The 24153-nt window shown below is 41.1% G+C and overlaps 1 protein-coding gene across 4 annotated transcripts in view; it reads right to left on the bottom strand.

Moving 5' to 3' along the window:
* The window catches only part of GRM4 (glutamate metabotropic receptor 4), a 617812-nt gene that overhangs the window by 297543 nt on the left and 296116 nt on the right, over nucleotides 1-24153 (bottom strand). For all 4 annotated transcript variants that reach the window (XM_073616043.1, XM_073616042.1, XM_073616040.1 and 1 more), the window contains exon 10: nucleotides 2430-2676. In XM_073616043.1, the coding sequence (XP_073472144.1) occupies nucleotides 2430-2676 (247 nt within the window). The remainder of the gene's footprint in view (nucleotides 1-2429; nucleotides 2677-24153) is intronic.

The following is a 24153-nucleotide window of genomic DNA, read 5'->3' as shown; positions in this document are numbered from 1 at the left end:
TTTTAAAAAACCAAACAGTAAAGTTACCCCATTTTTTTTTGTATAATATGAAAGATGATGTTACGCCGAGTAAATAGATACCGAAAATGTCACACTTTATAATTGCACGCACTTGTCGAATGGCGACAAACTACGGTACCTAAAAATCTCCATAGGTGACGCTTTAAATTTTTTTTACGGTTACCAGGTTAGAGTTACAGAGGAGGTCTAGTGCTAGAATTATTGCTCTCGCTCTGACAATCGTGGTGATACCTCACATGTGTGATTTGAACACCGTTTACATATGCGGGCGCGACTTCCGTATGTGTTTTCTTTACTGCGCGAGCCCGCGGGGACGGGGGCGCTTTAAAAAAAAAAAATTCTTATTTATTTTATTTCATTTTATATTAATTAATTGTGTTTTTTTTTTAATTTTTGATCACTTTTATTGCTGTCACAAGGAATGTAAACATCCCTTGTGACAGTAATAGGTGGTGACAGGTACTCTTTATGGAGGGATCGAGGGTCTAAAAGACCCCCGATCCCTCCTTTGCACTTCAAACGGTGATTCTGAATACTGTGTATTTTTTTTAAACCGGCGCCATTAGCAGCCGAGTAAACGGGAAGTGACGTCATGACGTCGCTTCCATGTTTACTATTAGGAGGCTGGAACGAAGCCATTCCAAGCTTCGTTCCAGTCCGTCCCCAGCCACCGGAGGCGGCCGATTGGTTATCGGGCCTCCCGATGGAACGGGAGGCCCGGTAAGAGCTGCGGGAGGCGGTGGGAGGGGGGGACGTCCCCTCCTGCTCCTCCGGTATAACAGCCGAGCGGCTTTTAGCCGCATTGGTTGTTATATCTGGATAACCAATCGCTGGCTCTAAAAGACAGTACCGGGATAATGCCTGCAGCTGTGGGCATCATCCCGTTATAACCCCGGAAAGCCGAGTACGCACATCTGTGTACGCTCGGCGGGAAGGGGTTAAAGCATTCGTGAAATCATTTTGTAAATACTGTGCTCGGCAATCACTGGATATTTCCATTCTCTGGCAAATTCTGAAATTATTTTATTATATCACTACTGCCTATAATAAATAAACTCAGCAAATTTGACTTGACATGGGCTGCACACTTTTCTTTAGATCCTCTTGTCAGTTCCTACCTTTGATGTCACAGAAAATAAGGCATATTTGATCAATTGGGTTATCACCACTATAAAATTTGACTGCTGATATGTTAATATCTTTAGCCACCACTGAGAATCATGGTGATCTCAATAAGCTACTGGACTTTCATGTTTTAAATAAATGTGCCAAACTACTGTATACACAGAGTGTAAGTTCTTCACAGTAACAGTGATACATCAAGTTTGATTATATCATGAAACTCGCATTTACTTTAATATAAGAACACTGTATATGCAAAATTGTATATTTTGGACGTTGGTAAGCAATCTGAAGATCCTGCCTATAATTACCCTTTAACACCCTGCACCTGCATACATTGAAATGATCAAGACAAATGTAAATGTGCAATATCTGCACCAATGCATTTTGCTGTTCAGTAATTATACACAATACACACTAATGAAGATCTGTTTCTTTATAGTGATCATACCCGTCAGACTGCACTGTGTTTGGAATGAAGTTGGCAGACTGAATCCTTTACATGCTGCATGTTGTGTGTTTGCAATGTGGAAATTTGCAGACCGTACTGAATACATGCAGCGCACACCCCCAGGTTGCTATAGGATGTCTAAGGCTGGAGCCTGTGGGAGATGTCGCTTGACATTGAACCTGTGAGTGAGAAGATGAATTCTGACAGCATCATTAGCTGTATGCTGTGTTTTCTGAACGTCAGCACCAGGAGAGGTTGGGGGGAGCTATTGATATACAGCTGTTTATTTAAAAGATACGTGACCCACACACAGCAACAAATCATTGACTTTGTTTTTCCCAGTAGATAGGCTAATCCTTTTTACCCTCTTAGTCACGGGTCTCTGGCTTTGGCTTTGTTGATTCGGCTGCTGATTTAATGTTTAATTTTATCTTTCATTCCTTGAACAGAGCTGACACGTTGTGATTTGTTGTCATAGACAGGTAGAGTTTTGATAATAGTGTGTGTGCAGGTTTCGGTCTAATGTATTTGAAATAGATGATAGATATAATACATCACCATTACAGGTACAAGGATAATGTTTGTGTATGTGAATGCCAGGGCAAAAGAAAAAAAGCACATGCAACACTTGCATATTTCCCCATGTTTTATCACTCTCCTCTAATTAAGATCCTTAAAGTACAGCAAATTACCCATTGATCTACCAAATATTCTAGAAATGCACTTAGATGTCCTGTTTTTGGCTGTGAACAACACTACATTTTTGTGGGCTGTAAAACAAAAAGCTACATACACATCCATTTCATTATAAATCTTTATTAATGATTGTATTTACCTTGTGTCTCCATGCTATCACATAGCTCAGTCTTGGCCTCTCCGTTTGGTCTGTAGCCTCCCTTTTGGGTAAACTTGTTGCTCATTGTGGCTGCAGTAACGACCGCCTTGAGGCTTCTTTTACGTTTGGGGACATTCAGTTCTGGATGGAAAAGGATAACGTAGACCTTGGGCATGTACAGCATACCTAAGGAGACCGAGGCACTCAAACTCACTGAAATGGTCAGTGTTGTGGTCTGGATATGCATCTAAGGACAAAAGAAGACATCAGTAAAATAAAGTTTCTCAAAACCTTAGATTTTACACAGAATCTAAAAAGTTGTCAGCCACCATCAAATTTATCCCTAAATGGCTATACTTTTCACTATTTGTTATACTGTTTGTAAAGGAGCATGCATTGCCAGGCATAAAGGACCACAATCCACTCTCTATCAGTATGTAAAGAAATGTGTAAACTAAAACTAGATAAATACATTATTTTGCCAAAATGTGCCCAAAGGTCAATGAAAAGTAAGTTTAGTTATGTTAAGAGTTATTCCAGGCAGAATCTGAAAGCATACAGTGAGCCCATAAAGTATAACTACAGTCAAAACTTTTTTTTTTGTGATTTGGATACAGGGGGGGGGCTACAACCACTGTTCGGTGTATCTGTTATGGAGATTCACCCTCTCTAACTGTTCTGATCACCAATGTCACAGGTAATAAATGCAAAGGTAAGTCCAAAATTTTGAGTAGCCAACAGAACAAGAATAAATCCTCCAATAGGGACACTTGATCCCATGACAGCTGAGTAAGAGGGGATTTTGCTCACATTGGTTTTACCCTCCCCCACTCCCATCCTTGCACCATTTCCAATGAAAAAAACAATGGCTATAGATATACTTTAATGATGTCCAGTCAAATATCAATTCCAAACATTTATACGGTTTAGGTTTTTATGGTGTTTGAAAAATCCCCTGCGGAATAAGCACACGCATCTGTGTACAGGATCATTAGCAGGAAAGGGATTTGCTTCTTGAAGCCTATGCTATGTAGCTTTCTTTCTCTTTGGTTTCTGCATTACCATGTACATGTAAATTTCCCAGGCAGATTAAATCTGATTGGTGGTTGTGCAGAATCATTTTCTGGATTTTTTTTTTTCTACATTATGCTTTGTGTGCCTGAGAATTAGCAAGGAAGGTGTTCTAGCACTACAAGCAGGTGAGTTCCAGGACTGCAGATACGAGGAAGAAGAGTGGAATCATGCAACACAACCATGTCTGAATGATAAACTGAACTACCCATTAGGCAGACTGTGCTGTGTACATCTCAAGGCTTAAGATGTACAATAAAATAAAGAAAATCCATTATGCCTCCATGCAGATGTTATTTTGCTACAAGCTGGAGCTGTTTTTTGCTTTAATAACCTTTCCCAGCCTTATCAACCCTGGAACCCCAACCAACTCCAGAAATCGTCCATCTTCCATTCTTCCACTCTTACATCTTCCATTTCATTTTAATATAGGACAATGTGGACTTTCTGCCCAATTATAGCTCAGGCCAGACCTAGCAAACAGTCAGAGGTATACCTTGATCATTTTATTGTCATTACCATTTTAATTCCACTTTACCATTTGTACTCCAGTTTTCTGCTTTATTCCAAATATTTGACATAAATCAAGCAGCATTTGCAAAACTGACATTTGTGTTTTTGTGCTAAGGTTTCATCACCAGAACACTGATCAATAGAGACATTTAGCATCTTTAAAGTGAGAAAGAAAATTAAAGTGGTTTTACGTTACTATTTATTTTCCCCAGGGATATAGTGCCATTAACAATTTATTGTTGATGCTGTGCATCTCTAGATCTGGTATACAAATATTTTTAAATAAATTATATTTCGCTAAGTGAAAGCCTGTCTATGTCTGGACATTTCTTACCAATTTTGTAATTGTAGGCTCTTTAAATTATTACCAGAATAATTTGTAATTGTTTATTTTATGCAAATTATATATGGGAATAAAATAGGACCTCAAGAATGTGGCCTGTAAAATAAGTATACCGAAAAGCATGCATCAGGACCACAAAACACATTAATCAAGCACTATTTAATAAACATTTTTTTAAAAACTTGTTTTACCACATGCTATGGTGTCATATTACTAATGGTTCAGTAATACCCATTACAACCAAGCACTGCAAAAACACATTTTCTTGTTATGTGACCAACTTTCAGTTGCAGAGTTTGTGTTGATAAGCAGCCATAAATGATCCTTAGAGGGAAACCAATGCCTTTTGTAAATTAAGATGATCACACAATCCATGTTTCTTAATGTTTTAAAATATTGTGTATATGTATAGTTTGTGATTATATTTGTGCTTGGAGGCAAACATAATTGATTATTACATATTACCTAGATTCTGCCTTCTGCTTGTGCCAAATAATGGTAATGCCTTTCTCTGCATTCTTCTTAATTCAATCCTAGTCAGGTATGACCTATTGATAACTCTATGTGATGTGATTGGATGAAAAATTAGGGAATGAACCCAACATTACATTACATTGAAACCTTAACTGTCTTACACATAATCATATGCTTTTGTGATATTCCATGTAAAGGAAAGCCAGTACTAGGGATGGGCTGAATGGACCCCTGTTTGGTTTGCACCAGAACTTTCAAACACCACAAAAGTTCAGACCCGAATAACGAACCCCATTAAAGTCAATGGGACCCGAACATCAAAAATCAAAAGTGCCCATTTTGAAGGCTTATATGCAAGTAATTGGGCATACAATGGTTATAGGGGTCTGGGTCCTGCCCTGGGGGCCATGTATCAATAAAAAAAAGGTTTGTGAAAAACATCATTTTTAAATGAGCAGTGATTTTTTGATTCTTTAAAGGGGGTGATTGATATCCCTATCACAGTGTTTCGGGTGTCAGTTCTGGTAGATCCCAAGTACTGTCTGTTGTATTTTCTAGATGAGCTTGAATGGGAACATCACACCAGAGAAGCCCTTACGAGGGCCCTTTTTCTGGCACGTAATCTGATAATGCTACATTGGAAGTCTGACTCCCCTCCCACGGTCAAAGAATGGATTACTGCTGTAGAAAATACACTGAGAATGGAAAAAGTTATTTACCAGCATAGGGGGTGCTCCGTAAAATTTGAGAAGTTGTGGGACCCATGTCTGGGTACACCGGGGCTTGCCCCGGAAGACCTGATCATGGACCGACTTTTGGGATTAAATGTGGGATAATGCAGATACCTTAACGAATAACAGATGGAATATGGGTAAGAGGCAAAGTCACTCATACTCTGATTGTACGGTGAAATGGGCTCTGGTATTAGGATGTGGGATCTATTATGATGTGGCTGTGATGAATATTTAATGTTCCCAATGGATGCTGGATTGTATATATATGCTGTATTTGGACTACTGTTGATCTTTGGACTGTATGTACTCAATTTAAAAGAAAAACTGTTTTTTTATGAAAGCATAAAAATGAAAAATTCCTTCCAATATAATGCCTGGGGGATCCCCTTAGTCTACCTGTAAAGTGGCAGATCTGTACCATGTCCAGACTCTGCTGCAGCATAAATTGCATTTCTAAAGCCCAAAAAAAATGACATTTTCCCTGCAAGCTGCCTTTATTTTGCTCAGCAACAGCTGGGGAGCCAGTGTGTATTATGAGGCCACAATGTAGTGCACTGGGAACAAGATTAGAGATTTTTTGGATACATTCTGGTGTCACTTTGACTTTGGATAGAAGTAACGGGTGCTTAAAAATTGGTCTTTGGGTGTCAGTGGTGCCTTCCCACCATAACCCTATAGAGGTACTCTTGATAAAAGCAAGAATTGGCCTTGTTGTAAAAATTGCAATGATATGCACCTGTCAAAAAACTTAATCAGTTACATCGGCATCAGAAGCTTCATAGCTGGTAATCCAGGACTGATTCATTTTTATAAAAGTCAAACGATCCACGGAGTCCATGGACAGACGTGTTCTATGATCAGTAATGAAACCTCCTGCAGCACTGAATGCCGGTTCTGAAAGCACGCTGGATGCAGGGCAGCCCAACAACTCAATAGCATACTGGGCAAGTTCTGGCCAGTGGTCTTTTCTCATGACCCAGTAAGTCAGTGGACCATCAGCTGGAAAGTGCTCCATCTCTGTTTTGGCCCTGAGGTAATCGTCCACATGTGATGCAGACGCTGCTGATGGGATGTGGAAGCTGACAGCCCTGGGCGGAGACGACTAAAACATTTCCAAAATGCCTCACTTAGGCAGATGCCTTCTCCAACGCATCTCTTTTGACCAACAGAAGACTCAAAACTAAGTTTTCCATGACACTGTAACCTACTGGAGTCAGGAAAGACGTTCAATAAAATCCTCTTTAACGAGTTCTGAGACCTTCCCCTTATAATGGTGGTCAAGGAGGGTTGCCAACCAGTAATCATCCTTCTCCTTTATGCCATGTATTCTTGGGTCCTTTCGCAGGCTTTGAAGCATGAGGTTGCCCATGCGCCTCAAATTTGCCGAGGCTTGAAAAGCAGACTCCTCTGGGTCACTGACAATGACAGCATCTGGAACTTCCTCCTCCCAGCCACATACTACTCCCAATGGTCCTGGGGTTGGAAAGCCACCGCTTACAAATTGACGCATGTCTTCCTCTTCTTCGAAGCCTATGAAAGTGCCAGAATCATCCTCCTCATCCTCCTCCTCTCTCTCCTCCTGTGTGTTCTGTGACATAGGAATGATGGTGTCTGGATAAAGTGGGCCTTGAGAGGAAAGGTCTCCTCTTCCTTCTGCTGCTCTGCCTCTAGTGCCCTGTCCATAATGCCACGCAGAGTCTGCTCCAGCTGGAACACAACAGGGATTGTGTCACTGATGCATGCACTGTCACGGCTCACCATCCTTGTGGCCTCCTCAAATGGTGACAATACAGTGCATGCATCCTTAATGATCAGCCATTGGCAGGGGGAAAAAAAGCAGAGGCGGCCTGAGCCTATAGTTGTGCTGTAATGGCACAGGTACTCATTGACGGCCCTCTGCTGCATGTATAGTCACTGCAGCATTCCCAAAGTTGAGTTCTAACTTGTCATAAATCAGGCGGTTTATGGGCAGGTGGAATTCCTGCTGAATTTCAGCCAACCGAAGGCTGGCTGTATATGACCGGCTGAAATGGCTACAGACTCTTCTGGCCTGCTTTAGTACATCTTGCAACCCTGGGTACGTACTTAGGAAACAATGCACCACCAAATTAAGGACATGTGCCAGGCATCAACTTTCCCTGTCTAAGGGCGGAAAGGAGGTTTGAGCCATTATCAGACACCACCATTCCTGGCTCCAACTGGCATGGTCTGAACCACCTCTGGGCCTGTCCCTGCAAAGCTTCAAGAATCTCTGCTCAGGTGTGGTTCCTGTCCCCTAAACACACCAGCTGAAGCACTGCATGGCACCTTTTAGCCTGACTCTGGAAAGAGCCCTTTGAATGCTTAGGGAGTACCTGATGTTCATAGGACAATTCTGCAGAGGAGGGCATGGAGGTGGCGGAGGAGGAGGGGGTAGAGCTCACAGGTCTGGCATCATCACCACCAGCTGTATGGAGACGTGGGGGCACAACAAGCTGCAGCACCGAGCCCTGTTCTGCATCCTTTTGAGTTGCAAGCAGCGTTATACAGTGTGCTGTGAACAAAATATATCGTCCCTGACCATGCTTGCTGGACCACGTGTCCGCAGTAAGGTGGATTTTATGGCTTACTGCCTTGCCCAACAATGTCAGAACATTCCCTTCCACGTGATGGTAGAGAGATGGAACGGCCTTACGTGAAAAGTGGTAGCGACTGGGAACCTGCCATTGTGGTACAGCACATTGTGCGAATTCACGGAAGGGGGCAGAATCCACCAGGCTGAAAGGCAGAAGTTGGAGAGCCAACAGCTTTGACAAGCTTGCATTCAGACACTGGGCATGTGGGTGGCAGGGACTGTATTTTTTTTTCCGCTGCAGCGGATGGGGCAGAGAAATGTGCTGGCTACGGTCTACAGCTGGTGGTGTGCTGCTGGCAGATGTGCTGCTAGGACCTGGGACACCCTATGCTATACCATCATCCCTGTCAGTGGAGGCTGCTGAGAGGTAATGACTCAGTATCGCAGGGGCAGACTGAAGTGGGTAAGGAGGAGGGACTTATTTGTGCCCCTTTTGTGTGGCTTTTAGGTGCTTTTGCAAACGGGCTGAGTGGTTGGATGTTAAATGCCATGTTAAGCATGTGGTACCCAAATGGTTGGTGTTTTTCCCATGTTTGATATGCCTGAGACAGTTTGCAGATAGAAACAGTGCAATCTGCTGCAGATGTGCTGAAAAAGGCCTAGAGAGCTGAGGGAGTGGGCCGGGAGATAACAGCTGCAAAATGTGGTGGAATAGGGTGGCTGCTCTCTACTCTTTCTTGATGTCGGCCTCCTTGAGGTTATGCCACCTCACCTTCAGTTTCCTCCTCTGCTCTATCTGGCACCCAAGTCACATCAGTGACCTCATCATCATCATCATTTCCATCTCCTCCAGCTTCATCATTACCACTGGAGACAACTTGGCAATACGCTGAGGCTTGGGGAACATGAATGCCAATTTGTCTACCAGAGTTACTCCCTCTCTCTAGGCTCATGTTCCTGTCATCCTCAACCTCAGAACCAACATCTGAATCCAGTAATGGCTGGGCATCATCAAGGAGCAAATGGCTGATGCTGTGGTCAAATAACTCAGCTGACTCCACAATGACTGATGTTGGGGCTATGGCAGGAATAGATGAAGACAAGGAGGCCGGTTTATCCACTCTGGCAACTGCAGGGGACTGCACACTTGTCCCTGCTTGCGTGACAGAGGATGAGGAAGGTTTAGTAAGCCAGTCCACCACCTCTTCTGCATGCTGTAGCTGGATAGCACAGGCAAACTCACTAAACAGAGGAAATGATGCCCTGCCTGAGGACTGACCACCACGTCCACCTTTGCCTGTGGACACAATTGCTGCTGGCCCCCTTACAGTGCCAAGGGAACTGCCTCTCCTTGTTGTCCTCCCAGACATTATTGTGAGGGGGCGGTGCTTATAAGTAAATGTAAAGAAGACGTTGAAATCTGTACATAGATGCACCTTAATCAATGTAAAAAGGTGTTTGGTGCACTTTAATTTGAGTACTCACACTACACAGGCACACTCCACGGATACACTATAATATACTGCAATATAATGCGCCAAATGTACAGTGATGCACAGAACTATATGGCATTAAACTGGCAGTAACACACACAAAACTATATGGCGTTAAACTGGCAGTAACGCACACAGAAATAAATGGCGTTAAACTGGCAGTAACGCACAAAACTATATGGCGTTAAACTGGCTGAAAAAGCACACAGAACTATATGGCATTAAACTGGCAGTAACGCACACAGAACTGTATGGCGTTAAACTGGCAGTAACACATACAGAACTATATGGCGTTAAACTGGAAGTAAAGCACACAGAAGTAAAGGGCGTTAAACTGTCAGTAACGCACAAAACTATATGGCATTAAACTGGCAATAATGCACACAGAAGTAAACGGTGTTAAACTGGCAGTAACGCACAAAACCATATAGCATTAAACTGGCAGTAACGCACACAAAACTATATGGCTTTAAACTGGCAGTAACGCACACAGAACTATATGGCGTTAAACTGGAGGTAACACACACAAAACGATATTGCGTTAAACTGGCAGTAACGCACACAGAAGTGAATGGCGTTAAACTGGCAGTAACGAACAGAGCAGTAAATGGTGTTAAACTAGCAGTAACACAATCAAATAGACGGTGTTGAACCGTCACTACACTGACGCTATCTGAACTGTTCCTACTCTAGCAATACACTAATGTAAAGATTATTGACACGGTTTCACTACACTACACTGAAACTATATAAGCTGTACCTACTCTACACTAATGTATGTATGAATGACACGGTCTCACTACACTACAGTGAAACTATCTGATCTGTCCCTACTCTAGCTGCACACTATGCAAAGCTAAATGATGGTCCTCCTCACTACACCCACACTATCTCTAGACTGACACTAAACTAATATTCTACACTGACAATTGAAGCAAAATAGCACAGTATAGCACACTAAATAATAGCACTGAACAATGCCCTGTTCTATCTCTCTCCATGTCGAAATCACACAGAAAATGGCTGCCATTGAAAGAATATTTTTATACTGTGGGGCGGGAATGAGCCATGATTGGATAAAGTCAGGATGACAGTGTCCAATCATGACTCTGACAGTGCTCTGTGCCCTGATTGGCTGAAGCTTTCACTGCTTCAGCCAATCAGGGCTTGCAATGCACTGTTCAGCGTTGCAATGCATTGTGGTCAGTTGGGGGGGCGAACAAACAGTCAAACGACCTGTTTGTTCGGCTGTTCGCCTAATGAACGAGCAACGAAAGTTCGGCCCGAACTTATGCTCGGCCGAACCATTTGCCCATCTCTACCCAGCACTACCGTTATACTCCTCGGCAGACTGTTGTAAATGACATTACAAGGAAACCATAACTGTCTTACACATAACCATATGCCCTGTTGACATTTCATGTATAAGAAAGCCCAGCATTACCGCTATGCTCCTGGGCAGTTTGTGATAAATTACATTACAAGGAGACCGTAACCGTCTTACACACAATCATATGCTTCTGTGACATTCCATATATAACAGTGGTTCTCAACCTTTCTACCTTGGTAAAATTTCCCAAGTTGTGGGGACGCCTAACAGTAAAATTTCGTAGCGTGGGTTGTCAGCACCCAAGGCAAGACAAGTAAGTCGCGCCCCTAACCCACGGACATTTAGCGCTCACTGAGTCTCTTCCACTCGTACAGTATTAAAACCCCTTATGGTACATTTTAGGATGGATGTACCACTCTCTCTTTGTTCTCCTTTCTTTCCATTTTATCTCTCTCTATCCTAATTTCTTGTTTTTTTTCTTCCATCCCTCTCTCTAGCCATCTTTCTTGTTCTTTATCTTATTCTTTATCTCCCTTTTTCTTTGTTTCTCCCCCTCTTTTCATCTCCCTTCCCTGTATTCTCTATATTTAATCCTTGTCTTACTCCTTGGTGGGAGGGTGAGGGGAATGGGATGAGTGGCAGTGCTGATGGGGAGTTGGGATGAGTGGCAGTGCTGGTGGGGGTGTCTTCAGCTCTGTGGTATCTCACAAGCAGTTACACCTATGCCAAAATCAGGAGATAGGGTCCCCTCCAGCCCCTCCACAATTCACCAGTCAGCTGACCTCTAGTCTCTGCCTCCAGCCATGCTGTGAACTGAATGGGTGGCTGCAAAGAGGCTAAGTGGGCGGCCATGGGCTCCAGGGACAGCCCTGCTGGGCGGCCGCGAAAAGGCTGCTGGGAGAGAGGTGCGGGCTTCAGGAACAGCCCAGGATTCAGTGACCCATGGCAAATTGTCATTTGACCCCCAGGTTGAGAACCACTGATATATAAGAAAGCCCAGCACTACTGCTATGCTCCTGGGAAGACTATGGTAAATTACATTACAAGGAAAACTTAACTGTCTTACACATAACCAAATGCTTCCGTGACATTCCATATATAAGAAAACCCAGCACGACCGCTATGCTCCTGGGCTGACTGTAGTAAATTACATTACAAGGAAACCTTAAGTGTCCTAAACACAACTATATGCTTCTGTGACATTCCATGTATAATCCCTTTCATGACTAAGCCTATTTTTGACATTTGGTGTTTACAAGTTAAAATCTGTATTTTTTGCTAGAAAATTACTTAGAGCCCCTAAACATTTTATATTTTTTTAGCAGAGAATCTGGAGAATAAAATGGCGATTGTTGCAATATTTTATGTCACACGGTATTTGTGCAGCAGTGTTTTAAATGCAACTTTTTGGGAAAAGGGACACTTTCATGAATTAAAAAAAAAAACAAACAGTAAAGTTAGCCCAATTTTCTTTTTTTAAACTGTATATTTTTAGACCCCCGATCCCTCCATAAAGAGTACCTGTCACCACCTATTACTGTCACAAGGGATGTTTACATTCCTTGTGACAGCAATAAAAGTGATCAAAAAACATTTTTTTTTTAAACACAATTTATTAATATAAAAATAAATAAAATAAATAAGAAACATTTTTTTTTAAAGCACCCCCGTCGCTGCAAGCTCGCGCAGCAAAGAACTCATACGGAAGTCGTGCCCGCCTATATAAACGGTGTTCAAATCATACATGTGAGGTATCGCCGCGATCGAGATTTTTAGGTACCGTAGTTTGTCGCCATTCCACAAGTGCGTGCAATTCTAAAGCCTGACATGTTTGGTATCTATTTAATCAGCGTAATATCATCTTTCACATTATACAAAAAAAAGCCGTTTTATTTTTGCAAAAGAAGTACATTAATGCTAAATTGGTACATAGGGGAGCTGGAATTTGGAAAAAATGTAAACAAAGGTGAACTTAGCCTTTAAATACTAGGGTCACTCAAAAGGACCATGTATATATAGGGTAACACAAGTTCAGCAGGGAAGCAGGTTTCATTCTGTTATTACATTTCCTTTATATTCCTTATCCACATTAATATAGATTACGTGGAGTTTACACATTTGTTTTATCTAGGATGCAAAGAACTGTGTTGCCAACGTTGTGGCCATATAGGTGTCACAGTATAAATACCCCGTGGAGGCATATCAATAAAACCCAGGCTTAATCACACAAGCACTTTTCATGCCAGTTACTTTTTTTAATTGAAAGCAGCTGCAAAGAAATTCCTAACTGGGCTGATGATTGCTGCAATAACTCAGTGTGCAAATCAAAGGGAAACATTCTGATCCTGTCACGCTCCCAGATTCAATAAGAAATTACAAAGCGTTAATGCAGTCTTAAGCGGCCGTTAATGCTTTGTGAATGCCAATAGATCAAAGCAAGATGGATTTTGCCATTGCCTGGATCTGACTAATGTCTGTATTTGCATCTAGTGGATATGCCAGCTTAAACTTGGTATATTCACTCATTCGAATGAGCAAATAGTTTTCCTTTTAAAGGTAATGTCCAATAAAAATTGAAAATTAAACCTTCAGATGCATGTAGGCATCACAGCCTACCTGCTAAGTAGTTATGGTATTCAGGCATTTCTGTAGTGTACCAACCACTTATGTCTGTAACCTGGTGATCCTGGAACACCCTCATTGGGGATCAACACCCTCCTTGCTGATTTGAACACACAAAAAGTCTGATGTACTAAAATGTTTTTTGAGACACCAGTTAGACTCACATGTGACTAGAAAGTTTGAAGATGATTGGTGATCCAGGAAGCTGAGAGAGGAGAGAAGTTACACACCATAGATTTCTGGAAGTACACTCCTACTGCCCTCCTACTGATCTTGTAGAGGTGTTTGTGCTTTTTCTGCAGTACAGAATGTAGATTAAAGCAACCCTGTCACTATAGAAGAGTCATTCAAGAAAGCATACGTACAATGGAAGACTTTATAAATATTTACCTTTCCCTGCTGGTGAACACTACACTGATTATGAGAATCCCCTCACGAAGTCCACTGGGAAACCAAAATGTCTCTGATTTCCGCATCACAACAGAAGACAGTGGTTATGTGGAGGTTAGCTGGAGGAACTTGTGACAGCTGCAAGTGACCCAGAAGATTGACACTCTCAAAAGTTTTGGTTTCCCTGTGGACATTGGGAGACCATTTTTCAGGTTCAAGGCAGCAGTAAAGGTAAATATTTACAACCTTCTTTTACAGTTATGCCTTGCTTAACCCCTTGTCACAGTGGTCACATGATCAGGAGCCAGTCCCACTAGATACCAATCATTAACGGAGACCAAGAGTCATCTTTCACAGGTCGATAAAAAAATACAAAAGACTGGGCGCAAAAGGTAATAGTCAAAAAAGGGCCTAATATGTATAAACCCACAGGTTTGACTGCTCACATAATCATAGACCAATTGAGATGTAACCAAAAAAACTTCAAAAATGGAGCGCATGAACTGTGTTATTTGCTGAAAGTGTCCAACTCATAGGGACAGTAGATGAACCAGGAATTTGATTGGTAAAATAAATGCTTCAATTTATTCCAGAAGTTCAAAACTTAACCTTGAACAGGTCGGTTTCTATGCTAGGAGCGTGCAGTGAGCAAGCACAGAAACATTGGCTGCCCAGCAACAAAAACCTGCACCTTGGGGGTGGTAAAGCCCACCTCTTTGCCATTGAATATATGTGTAATGCAGTTGTCAAGCGCTTAAACAACTTTTCTATAGAAACAGGATCGCTTTACGGTAATTAGGGTTGAATTAACCTTTTGACTTTTAATTTGTTTTTACATAATAGCTTATTGAACGCTTTCACTGGTTGCTTGTAACAACATTTTTAAATAAAATTATAAATTCCTATTGACCTGAACATTTCTCCAAATAGCAAGTTGTGGGTAAGAATAATTAAACTTACTGCCCCTAGTGTTTGATAGAATAGTAAAAAAAGTGAAAGGGGCAGAAGGCCACAGCAAAAGCAAGTAGCTTAAGAAAAAAAGAGGGGCATTGAAAGAAACCCCAATATCATTGAGAAAACTAAAACATACCTTATAGGTAAAAATATGAAAGGTTATACTTGTACTTTAGAGTATCCACGTGCATTAGATCATAACTAAAGCAGAGTTAGGGCTTGTGTTTGTGAGTGTTTTTGTTTTGTAGGGGAGGGGTATTTAGGCTAGTATATTTATTAATTGAGTGTTTGTATTTGTGATTTTTTTTTCTTTGTATTTAGTGTTTCTCTATTTGTGTACCGATACGTTCAATGCATGTTACCTTTTTTTACTTACATTCTTTCTATTTCTGCTTTTATTTCTTAAAAAACATAAAATGGCGAGGCTTTTGAGGGACTGAGTTTTGGCATAAGAACAGGTTTAGGATAGTGGAAAGAAGCCTCAGGAGTCGTATAAAGTCCATTGCCACCTTAGAAACCACCAAAAACATCTAACACCTTCCCTGTTGAAACCAATGTATTTGCACTTAAAGCGGAGTTCCACCCAAAAATGGAACTTCCGCTTTAAGTGCAGGTGGGGTAGCGGATACCCTCTTTTTAGAGGCATCCAGCTCCCACTTTCTCCCGGGGCTCCGTGGCACTGGAAGTAAGATTACTTATCCCCCCTCCCTCCCTGCAATCTTCTGGGACACGTCACAGGTCCCAGAAGATTGCCCAACCATTCACAGCGTGCAGCGCGGCTTGCCCATGTGAAGCCACAGCTGGGCGCCCATGGTAAGAATTCCGGCGTCTCAGAGAGGAGGGGGAGAGGAGCGGGGCTTCGTACGCCCACATCGCTGGACCGTGGGACAGGCGAGTGTCTGATTATTAAAAGTCAGCAGCTACACTTTTTGTAGCTGCTGACTTTAAAAAAAAAATTTGGGCAAAACTCCGCTTTAAGTCTAGGAAATGCAATACTTTCCAATTTGCTTATCTCAAATTAACAACAGTCTACAACTAGCATTATTCAAAGTATGGTGAAATCTTCATATAAAATATTTCTTGGTGGACACATAATTTTCTAATTTTTTTTCTAATGTTCTAATACATCTACATATGTGTTTTTATCCTCTGTGCACAAGCTCTTTTCTTTTTGTTCTGCAGTAGCATAAAAATTCTAATTGATACATGAACTAAATGCACAGCCCTCAATTACCATTGCAGTTTAAAATGAATACTATCAACTGTATGATCTTCAGTGAAGTATTTACTGTCTCCGGATTGTAGTTGGACAACAGCCTGATTGTATTTTAAGTATGTTAATTGAGAGTTTGTATTATTAATTACATTGGTTTTCTTGCAAAAAGCGGTTATCTTCCAGTCTGAACTGCTATTAAAAGAAGGCATTTTGCTGTCTTTAAATGCTGTGAGTCTGCATAAAAATTGCGGAATTAATTTACAATACCACTGCTGCAGCTCATTTCATTTAAATCCAGACTGAGATAGATGTACCACACTAGGCAAAGATCAATATCTTTGTAAAGCTCTGCAAAGGTTTTATGCATGTCATACCAAAGACACCAATGGAAAACAACATTGTATGTATATGTTGGACCATTTAAAAGTTTACATTTTTAAAGTGCACTGTGATAATATGCCATTATGCCCTCCATTAATGTCTTTCCCTGTGGCCTTCTGGACATCATCACATACCTGCATCTCAGTAATCCTATATCAGGCTTGCATATGATACCTGAAAGACAGTGCATTTTTTCACTGTTGTTCTTGTAATAGATGACAGCTTTTATGCCTTTCCCCCACTTCATAGCACTTTACAATTAATTTTCCTTACACTTATTTGGTACATTGATGCAGGAAGATGAATAAATGCATAGATGGTCACATTTATTTTCTGTTTTTAAACAAGCTGGTATTGATCCAGGAGGTTGAATAAAGGCATATATGATCAAATACTGTATGTTTTATGTTTATTAATTAGCAGGTAAAACCATTGTCACTGTGACAGTAAGTGAAGGCAAATCTCCCTAATGGAGTCCTGGATAGCAGAACCCCCCACAGTGGTTTCAGGCTGGACTTACACTTTAAAAGTGCTGTAATTGGTAAAAATATTGAAATACTTTAGGGTAAACACTGTAGCTGCTGATTTTTAATATTAGGACACTTACCTGTCCAGGGATCCTATGATGTCGGCTCCCCAGACGATATTTCAATCGGTTCTCGGGTGCTGCCGCCGCCATTCCTTCTAAGGGAAACTGGCAGTGAAGCCTTGCAGCTTCACAGTCGGTTCTCTACTGCTCATGCGTGAAGCGCACTACGCTTTGAGAATGGCCCAGCTGCAGGAGGAGGAGGAGGGGGGCCAAACTTCTGGGGGATCTCGCCATGGCGAAGTCTCCCAGGAGTAGGGATGGATGCCTGTCAAAAACAGGTACCCGTTCCCCCAAAAGGTGCCAAATGTGGCAGCGGAGGGAAGGAAGCAAACAAGTGGAGCTTCCCCTTTTGGGCGGAGCTCCGCTTTAACAGTGGTGCAACCACATCTGTTTTATGACAACTTGTCTTTAAATTTGTCTGTAAAGCAGAACTAAACCCTCCTATCATTTTCAGCCAAGGAAGCTGCCCTCTTGGCCCTGTTTGATCTTCAATCGCCATGATGTTGCACATCAGTTGCACATCAGTTATGACACCAGACATTTGATGGTTTGATGGTTGAGAGCACAACCAATGTGACAATTACATTCCTGGCACGTGCCAGGAATGTAACTCTTTTTTGAAACCGTTAAATTGATGGATTTAGTTCCATTTTAAGGCATGCTCCCACCCCCCTGAGTGCAGCCAACCAGGAGAAATGCTTACCATTTGTCCTCAATTCAGTAATCTCCATAGTGTGTCCCTGCCCAGAGGTGCAAAGCCTTGCTTCTGAAAGTATCCCAGCCCAGGCCTCCTCATCCTGCGTGTGGAAATCATGGCCCAATTTATTATTTTAAGGAAAGCAGTACTCTGCAGGACCGCTGTAGGTCACAATGACAATATTCCCCATAGAAATTAATGTGGTCACTCTACACATGTGCAGGATGAAGGGGATATGGCAGGAGCACTTTCTGAAGCAGGGCTTTGCAGCTCTGAGCAGGGCCAATCATTGAATATCACACAAAGGAAAGCATTTCTCCAGGTGAATGGCAGGCAGAGGGGTGGGACCGGTTTTAAAGGACAACTTTTAGAAGAGGTACAGCTGACCTTAAATAAAGGATGCAGACTTAAAAAAAAAACACAGTTTCTGTCTTTCTAAAGGATACAAAGGTATGTGGTGTAATAAATTAAATGGAACACGCTTCCATGTTCCAAGCTGACCTAGACATACTGTGTGCCTTGGCAATTACTTGGCAAATGAGATTCTGTGTGACTTAATGTAAAGTTGTGCATTTGTATGCAGCATGCAATCAGGGGTGGAGGTGGGGGTCAATTGACTAACTTGATAACGGAAAATAGAGAGAGAAAAACACAGTTTAGATCTATACCAAACATCGGTAAGAACAAAGTTCTAGTGTAAGTGGCAGCTTACATAAAGTATGTTCTAGAAAGGGAGTGTGAAGAAAAGGAAACTGAATAAATTGAAACACGAAAGACTTCTGTTAGGAACCTTCCATATGAGGTTTATGATATATAAAAAAATAATTAGCATACTGTTTACAATAAGGGTATTATTAAGGGATGAAGAGTGAAAGTCTCCACCCACAATGTTTTTATTGCTGTCCGTTTCCCTGATAGGTGGATTTGCCCTCTCTATTTGTATCATTAACTATTGTCCCCAAAACAGAAAATCATGAGAAATCCAATATTTTACAGTTGTCAGCAGCACAATAAGTGATGATAAATATTGCAATGGGTCACCTGTTCAGGTCACAACTGTGTATGAGTAGGATATCCCTCCCTTTGTGGAGATTTCCCCCCACTTCTTGTTTTATTTGCAGAATACATACACCAAAATTAAATTTCCCTACTTTATGCAAATTCGTTTGGGCTACATACATAACATAGTGTATCTACAAAGAGCTTATCTTCCCTTTTGACCCGTAAATATTTTCCTTTGCAGAGATTTCTTTTCCACGTCCTTCTCCTCCACAAACAGCACCTGGTAGGAGTAATAACATTACTCCCCCCATTCATGTTACAGTGCCTTGGCCCAGTATTTGGCTGGTAGATTTGAGAACTATCACAGGGGAGGAGGCTGAGCCATTCCCAGAAGTGTGAGGTATTTTAAATAGCTGCAGAGGGGGAAGGAACAGGGGTGACCACTAGTATAGGGAGTATAAAGGGTCGCCTTCCCCTGCATGTCCAATGAGGAAAATAAGGACAATAGGATTTTTGCTAGTACATGATTGGTTTATTAGCATAACAGCTTCACCTTATTTCCTTATGCTCAAAGAACATATATTTTCCAAAGTGAGCATTTGCTTTAGCTCCTGCCTCTCAATACAGGATTATAGTCTTCCACTTAAAAAAAAAATGTGCTGCAGTACTTAAGAAGTACATCTGCACTTAGAATCCCCACAAATACCTGTTAAGTCTGCCAGTAAAGTGCAGCTTCCTGTAATGGTGTGGCTACGATGCTGCACTGCTCTTTAATTCAGAGCAAAGTTGCCACTCTCATTTAGCTGTACCTATTTGCACTACAGTAGGATGAGAAGATGTTCGCAGAAGGTGTTGCTATCAGCATTGTCCCTGCTGATTCAAAAGCCTGTAGCTTGTCAATTGTCACCTGACCACACCTAGTTCTGCCCACTGCTTTTTGGATTGACAGCACTGTTATAACTCCCCCACTGTGAGCTGCAGTGTTTGGGAGGGGTAGAGTGTGAAGCACAAATAAAGGATGAACCAAATGTTCAGTCAGCGAAGATAAAGGAAGTTTATGAGGCTTGTGTTTCATATAGTACCTGGAAGCGGTACTTGTTTAGATTGTCATACAGGAGTCTTTGGTTTAGTAAATCAACCCCATTCTATTCTATGTGAAAATAAATGAATTATTTCCACTCTTTAAAACGAAGTTTGGGTACCAGTAGCATTCACCATATTTAAAAAACAACAAATGTTACATTCTTTGACTAAGATCACTTTAAAATATTCATTGTTTTAACATAAAGAATAATTGTTTTTTCCCTAAATATAGAAATAAAAAAGCTAACTAATTGTTAAAGAAAAACTTAACCCAAGCCCAAAATGTAACATTCTAGCAACTTATCAGTCCTTAGATGTGATGGTTACATTACATTTTTCAGTCTAAGCCCATTTTTAGCAAGATTTTGAGAATATTTGCTTCCATTTTTTTATTATACTTTTTGTGATTTAAAGTGTAAGTAAACACAAAATATATTTTTCAGCGGGGTTGACATCATACTACACTATATACAGTTGCTAAAGTGGACCTTAAGGCAACATTTTTTTAGATTTGGATAGAGTGGTGAGGGATTAGTACCACTGTTAGGTTCTTATTTTCTGTGTCCCTGTAATGCAGTGCACACACGAGTGGACTTTTCGACTGGACTGGTCCGAAGGTCTATCGAAGGACGGACTTTCCCAATGAACGGATTTGCCTACACACAATTACACCAAAGTCCGATGGATTCGTACGTGATGATGTACGACTGGACTAAAATAAGAAAGTTCATAGCCAGTAGCCAATAGCTGCCCCAGCGTCGGGTTTTGTCCATCGGACTAGCATACAGACGAGCGGACTTTTCAACCGCACTCGAGTCTGTCGGAAAGATTTGAAACATGTTCCAAATCTAAAGTCCGAAAAAGTCCGCTGCAGGTCCGATGAAGCCCACAAACGGTCGAATTGTCCGCCGGACTCGGTCCGTCAGACCAGTCCGGTCCAAAAGTCTGCTCGTGTGTACGCGGCATTAGAGGGATTTAACCTCCCTAATTGTCCTGGTCAGTAATCTACCAGGAAATTAAGAATGAATCCAAAATTTTGAGTTGCCATCATAACAGAAAAAGGGGGGAAATCTTACAATTGTTCCTGTGCCAGTATACACTATATTGTCAAAAGTATTGGGAACTTAAATGGCATCCCAGTCTTAGTCCGTAGGGTTCAATATTGACTTGGCCCACTCTTTGCAGCTATAACAACTTCAATTCTTCTGGGAAGGCTATCTGCAAGGTTTAGTAGTGTGTCTATGGGAATGTTTGACCATTCTTCCAGAAGCGCATTTGTGAGGTCAGGCATTGATGTTGAATGAGAAGGCTTGGCTCACAGTCTCCACTGTGGTTGAGATCAGGACTCTGTGCAGGCCGGTTAAGTTCCTCCACCCCAAACTCGCTCATCCATGTCTTTATGGACTTTTCTTTATGCACTGGTGCGCAGTCATGTTGGAACAGAAGGGGCCATCCCCAAACTGTTCCAACAAAGCTGGGAGCATGGAATTGTCCAAAATATCTTGGTATGCTAACGTCTTAAGAGTTCCCTTCACTGGAACTAAGGGGTCAAGCCCAACTCCTGAAAAACAACCGGCGCACACCATAGTCCCCCCTCCACCAAATTATTTGGACCAGTGCACAAAGCAAGGTCCATAAAGACATGGATGAGTAAGTTTGGGGTGGAGGAACTTGACTGGCCTGCACAGAGTCCTGGCCGTAACCTGATAAAACACCTTTGGGATGAATTCGACGGAGCCTGCTAGCCAGGCCTTCTCATCCAAAATCAGTGCCTGAGCTCACAAATGCGCTTCTGGAAGAATGGTTAAACATTCCCATAGACACACTCCTAAACCTTGTGGCCAGCCTTCCCAGAAGAGTTAAAGCTGTTATTTGCTGTAAAGGGTGGGCCAACTCAATATTAAACCCTACAGACTTATGCCGCAACACACAATCGCACATTTCGACAACTAAATCCATGTTTTTTTTCCGACGGATGTTGGCTCAAACTTGTCTTGCATACACACAGTCACACAAATGTTGTCGGAAATTCTGAACGTCAAGAACGCGGTGACATACAACACGTACGACGAGCCGAGAAAAATGAAATTCAATAGCCAGTGCGGCTCTTCTACTTAATTCCGAACATGCGTCGGAATTGTTCACACGCCATAGGAATTTCCGACAATGCATTTTGTTGTCGGAAAATTTGAGATCCAAATTTTGTTTGTCGGAAATTCTGATGGAGCCTACACACAGTCGGAATTTCCAACAACAAGCTCACATCGAACATTTGTTGTTGGAAAATGCTACCATGTGTACGCGGCATATGACTGGGATGCCATTAAAGTTCATGGGAGTGTAAAGGCAGGCATCCCAATACTTTTGACAATATAGCGTATGTATATATTCTACATCATTTCCTAAAACAAGAATGAAGTTGAATGCTTTCTATAGACTTACAGCTATACATAATTTTATTTTATGTACATTAAAAAAATCATAGGATAGCATTTTGATCCAGGGAATTTTATCTGAAAAATATATGAATTCTATTAACAAGAGCAATATTTTTTTCCTGGTATGCATGAACTCAATGGACATTTGCCTTTGTAAGCTGAAATTAATATGTATCAATGTAATTATACAAAGGGTTCTCCATTAACTTAAAATAATCTAGTTAGACTACATTTTTCTAATGATATGCCTTAATAGACATGCATTTGATAACATAACAAAATTAAAATTTACATATGATATTATTCCAATATCTAATGCATGAAATTAGATATAAAATAGATGAGAGCATTCATTCTTCAGGAGAACAGAGGTGAGCAAATTGATTTAAAATGTATGTTGCGCCAAAAAACATTTTTCTAATTGTGGATAGAGTGGGGAGATTGTTAGAACTCCTGTCAGGCTTTTACTGCTATCCGGGGTTCCATTGGAGTGATTTACAATTAATTCCTGTCATGCTGAGATCAATTTACCAGATATGAAAGATGGAAATTCTGCAACAGCATCATAGACAGAATTAAAAATGATTTTTGTTAGTAGGGTAAAAAAGGTTAGAAACCTTGTCAAATGTTTTTTTTATGTCTGTATCCCTCTTGCAGACTTTTCTTGACTTCCTGTCAGCAGAAAAGGCATTGAGGGTAAATCTCTTCACAGTGAAACTATAATTAAAAAAATATTAATAATTGCTGGATGTTGGATAATCAATGGCACCACATCCCTACGTTGTGACAAATTTTGTAGGAAAAGGATATAGTGGGACTTTTAAGGTGCCATAAACAAATCAAAAACCAATATATATATATATATAAAAATATCAAATTTATTTATACATAGATAACATCATCAGGATATCATCATAGAATAACCATATGTTAGAGATGGACCGCAGTATTTTCTTGCTCTACATGTTTTGCATACGATGGCTTCATATCTCCTGAGGAAGCCATTGTAGAGCAAGAAGATACTGTGGTCCATCTCTTGCATATGGTTATTGTATGATGATATCCTGATGATTTTATCTATGTATAAATACATTTTATATATATATATATATATATATATATTGGTTTTTGAGTTGTTTATGGCACCTAACAAGTCCCACTATTTTTTTCCTACAAAAACGTGTAACAAAAAAAATGTGAACAGGCATGTCTCCTTGGCATTAAAGGTTCTTACCTGCCTGTCTACACTGTACAATTGAGCTGCACATGTGCAGCTTAGTGTACAATTTCTTTAATGAACTTCCATGCCTGCATAGGAGTGAAGTTGTCTCGGCCTTGCCAAAGATTGGTACCCAGAAAAAGACCAGCCAGAGATGTCAGTGGCCAGTAAGGAAGTCCCAGGACACAGAGCCCCAGATAGCAGTAAAAAACAGACAAGTATTCTAATCCTTGACATACACATTACTTGCACTTTATTTATCCACTGCTATATATGCTCTAAATTTGAGAGTCTCAGAGTTGGAGTTAGGACTGCAGTATAGAGAGGAGCCTTGGCGAGGCAATGCGTGTAAACAAAAACCTCTATTTTAAACATAAATTGTTAGATAGGGCAATTTTTTGCAGGCTAGCTGGTAAGCATGCTAGAAATTTTGTATGACTTGTTGGTTTGACTTTGCGTGGATAGCTTCAGCTGACATTGTGCTCTTGTTGGGCATCTAATGTGTCCCTGTGCCTTTAAGGAGGAGTGGGCCCCTTCAGACATACCTGCCCTTTTTTCATACATTGCTATATATGCTCCAACTTGGAGACACTCAGATTTAGAGTTAGGATTGCAATATAG

The sequence above is a fragment of the Aquarana catesbeiana genome, linkage group LG02 (genome assembly GCF_042186555.1).
Source record: "Aquarana catesbeiana isolate 2022-GZ linkage group LG02, ASM4218655v1, whole genome shotgun sequence".
NCBI lineage: Eukaryota > Metazoa > Chordata > Amphibia > Anura > Ranidae > Aquarana > Aquarana catesbeiana.
Note: the sequence above shows the minus strand (reverse complement) of the source record. Positions and strands in the feature narration are given on the sequence as shown.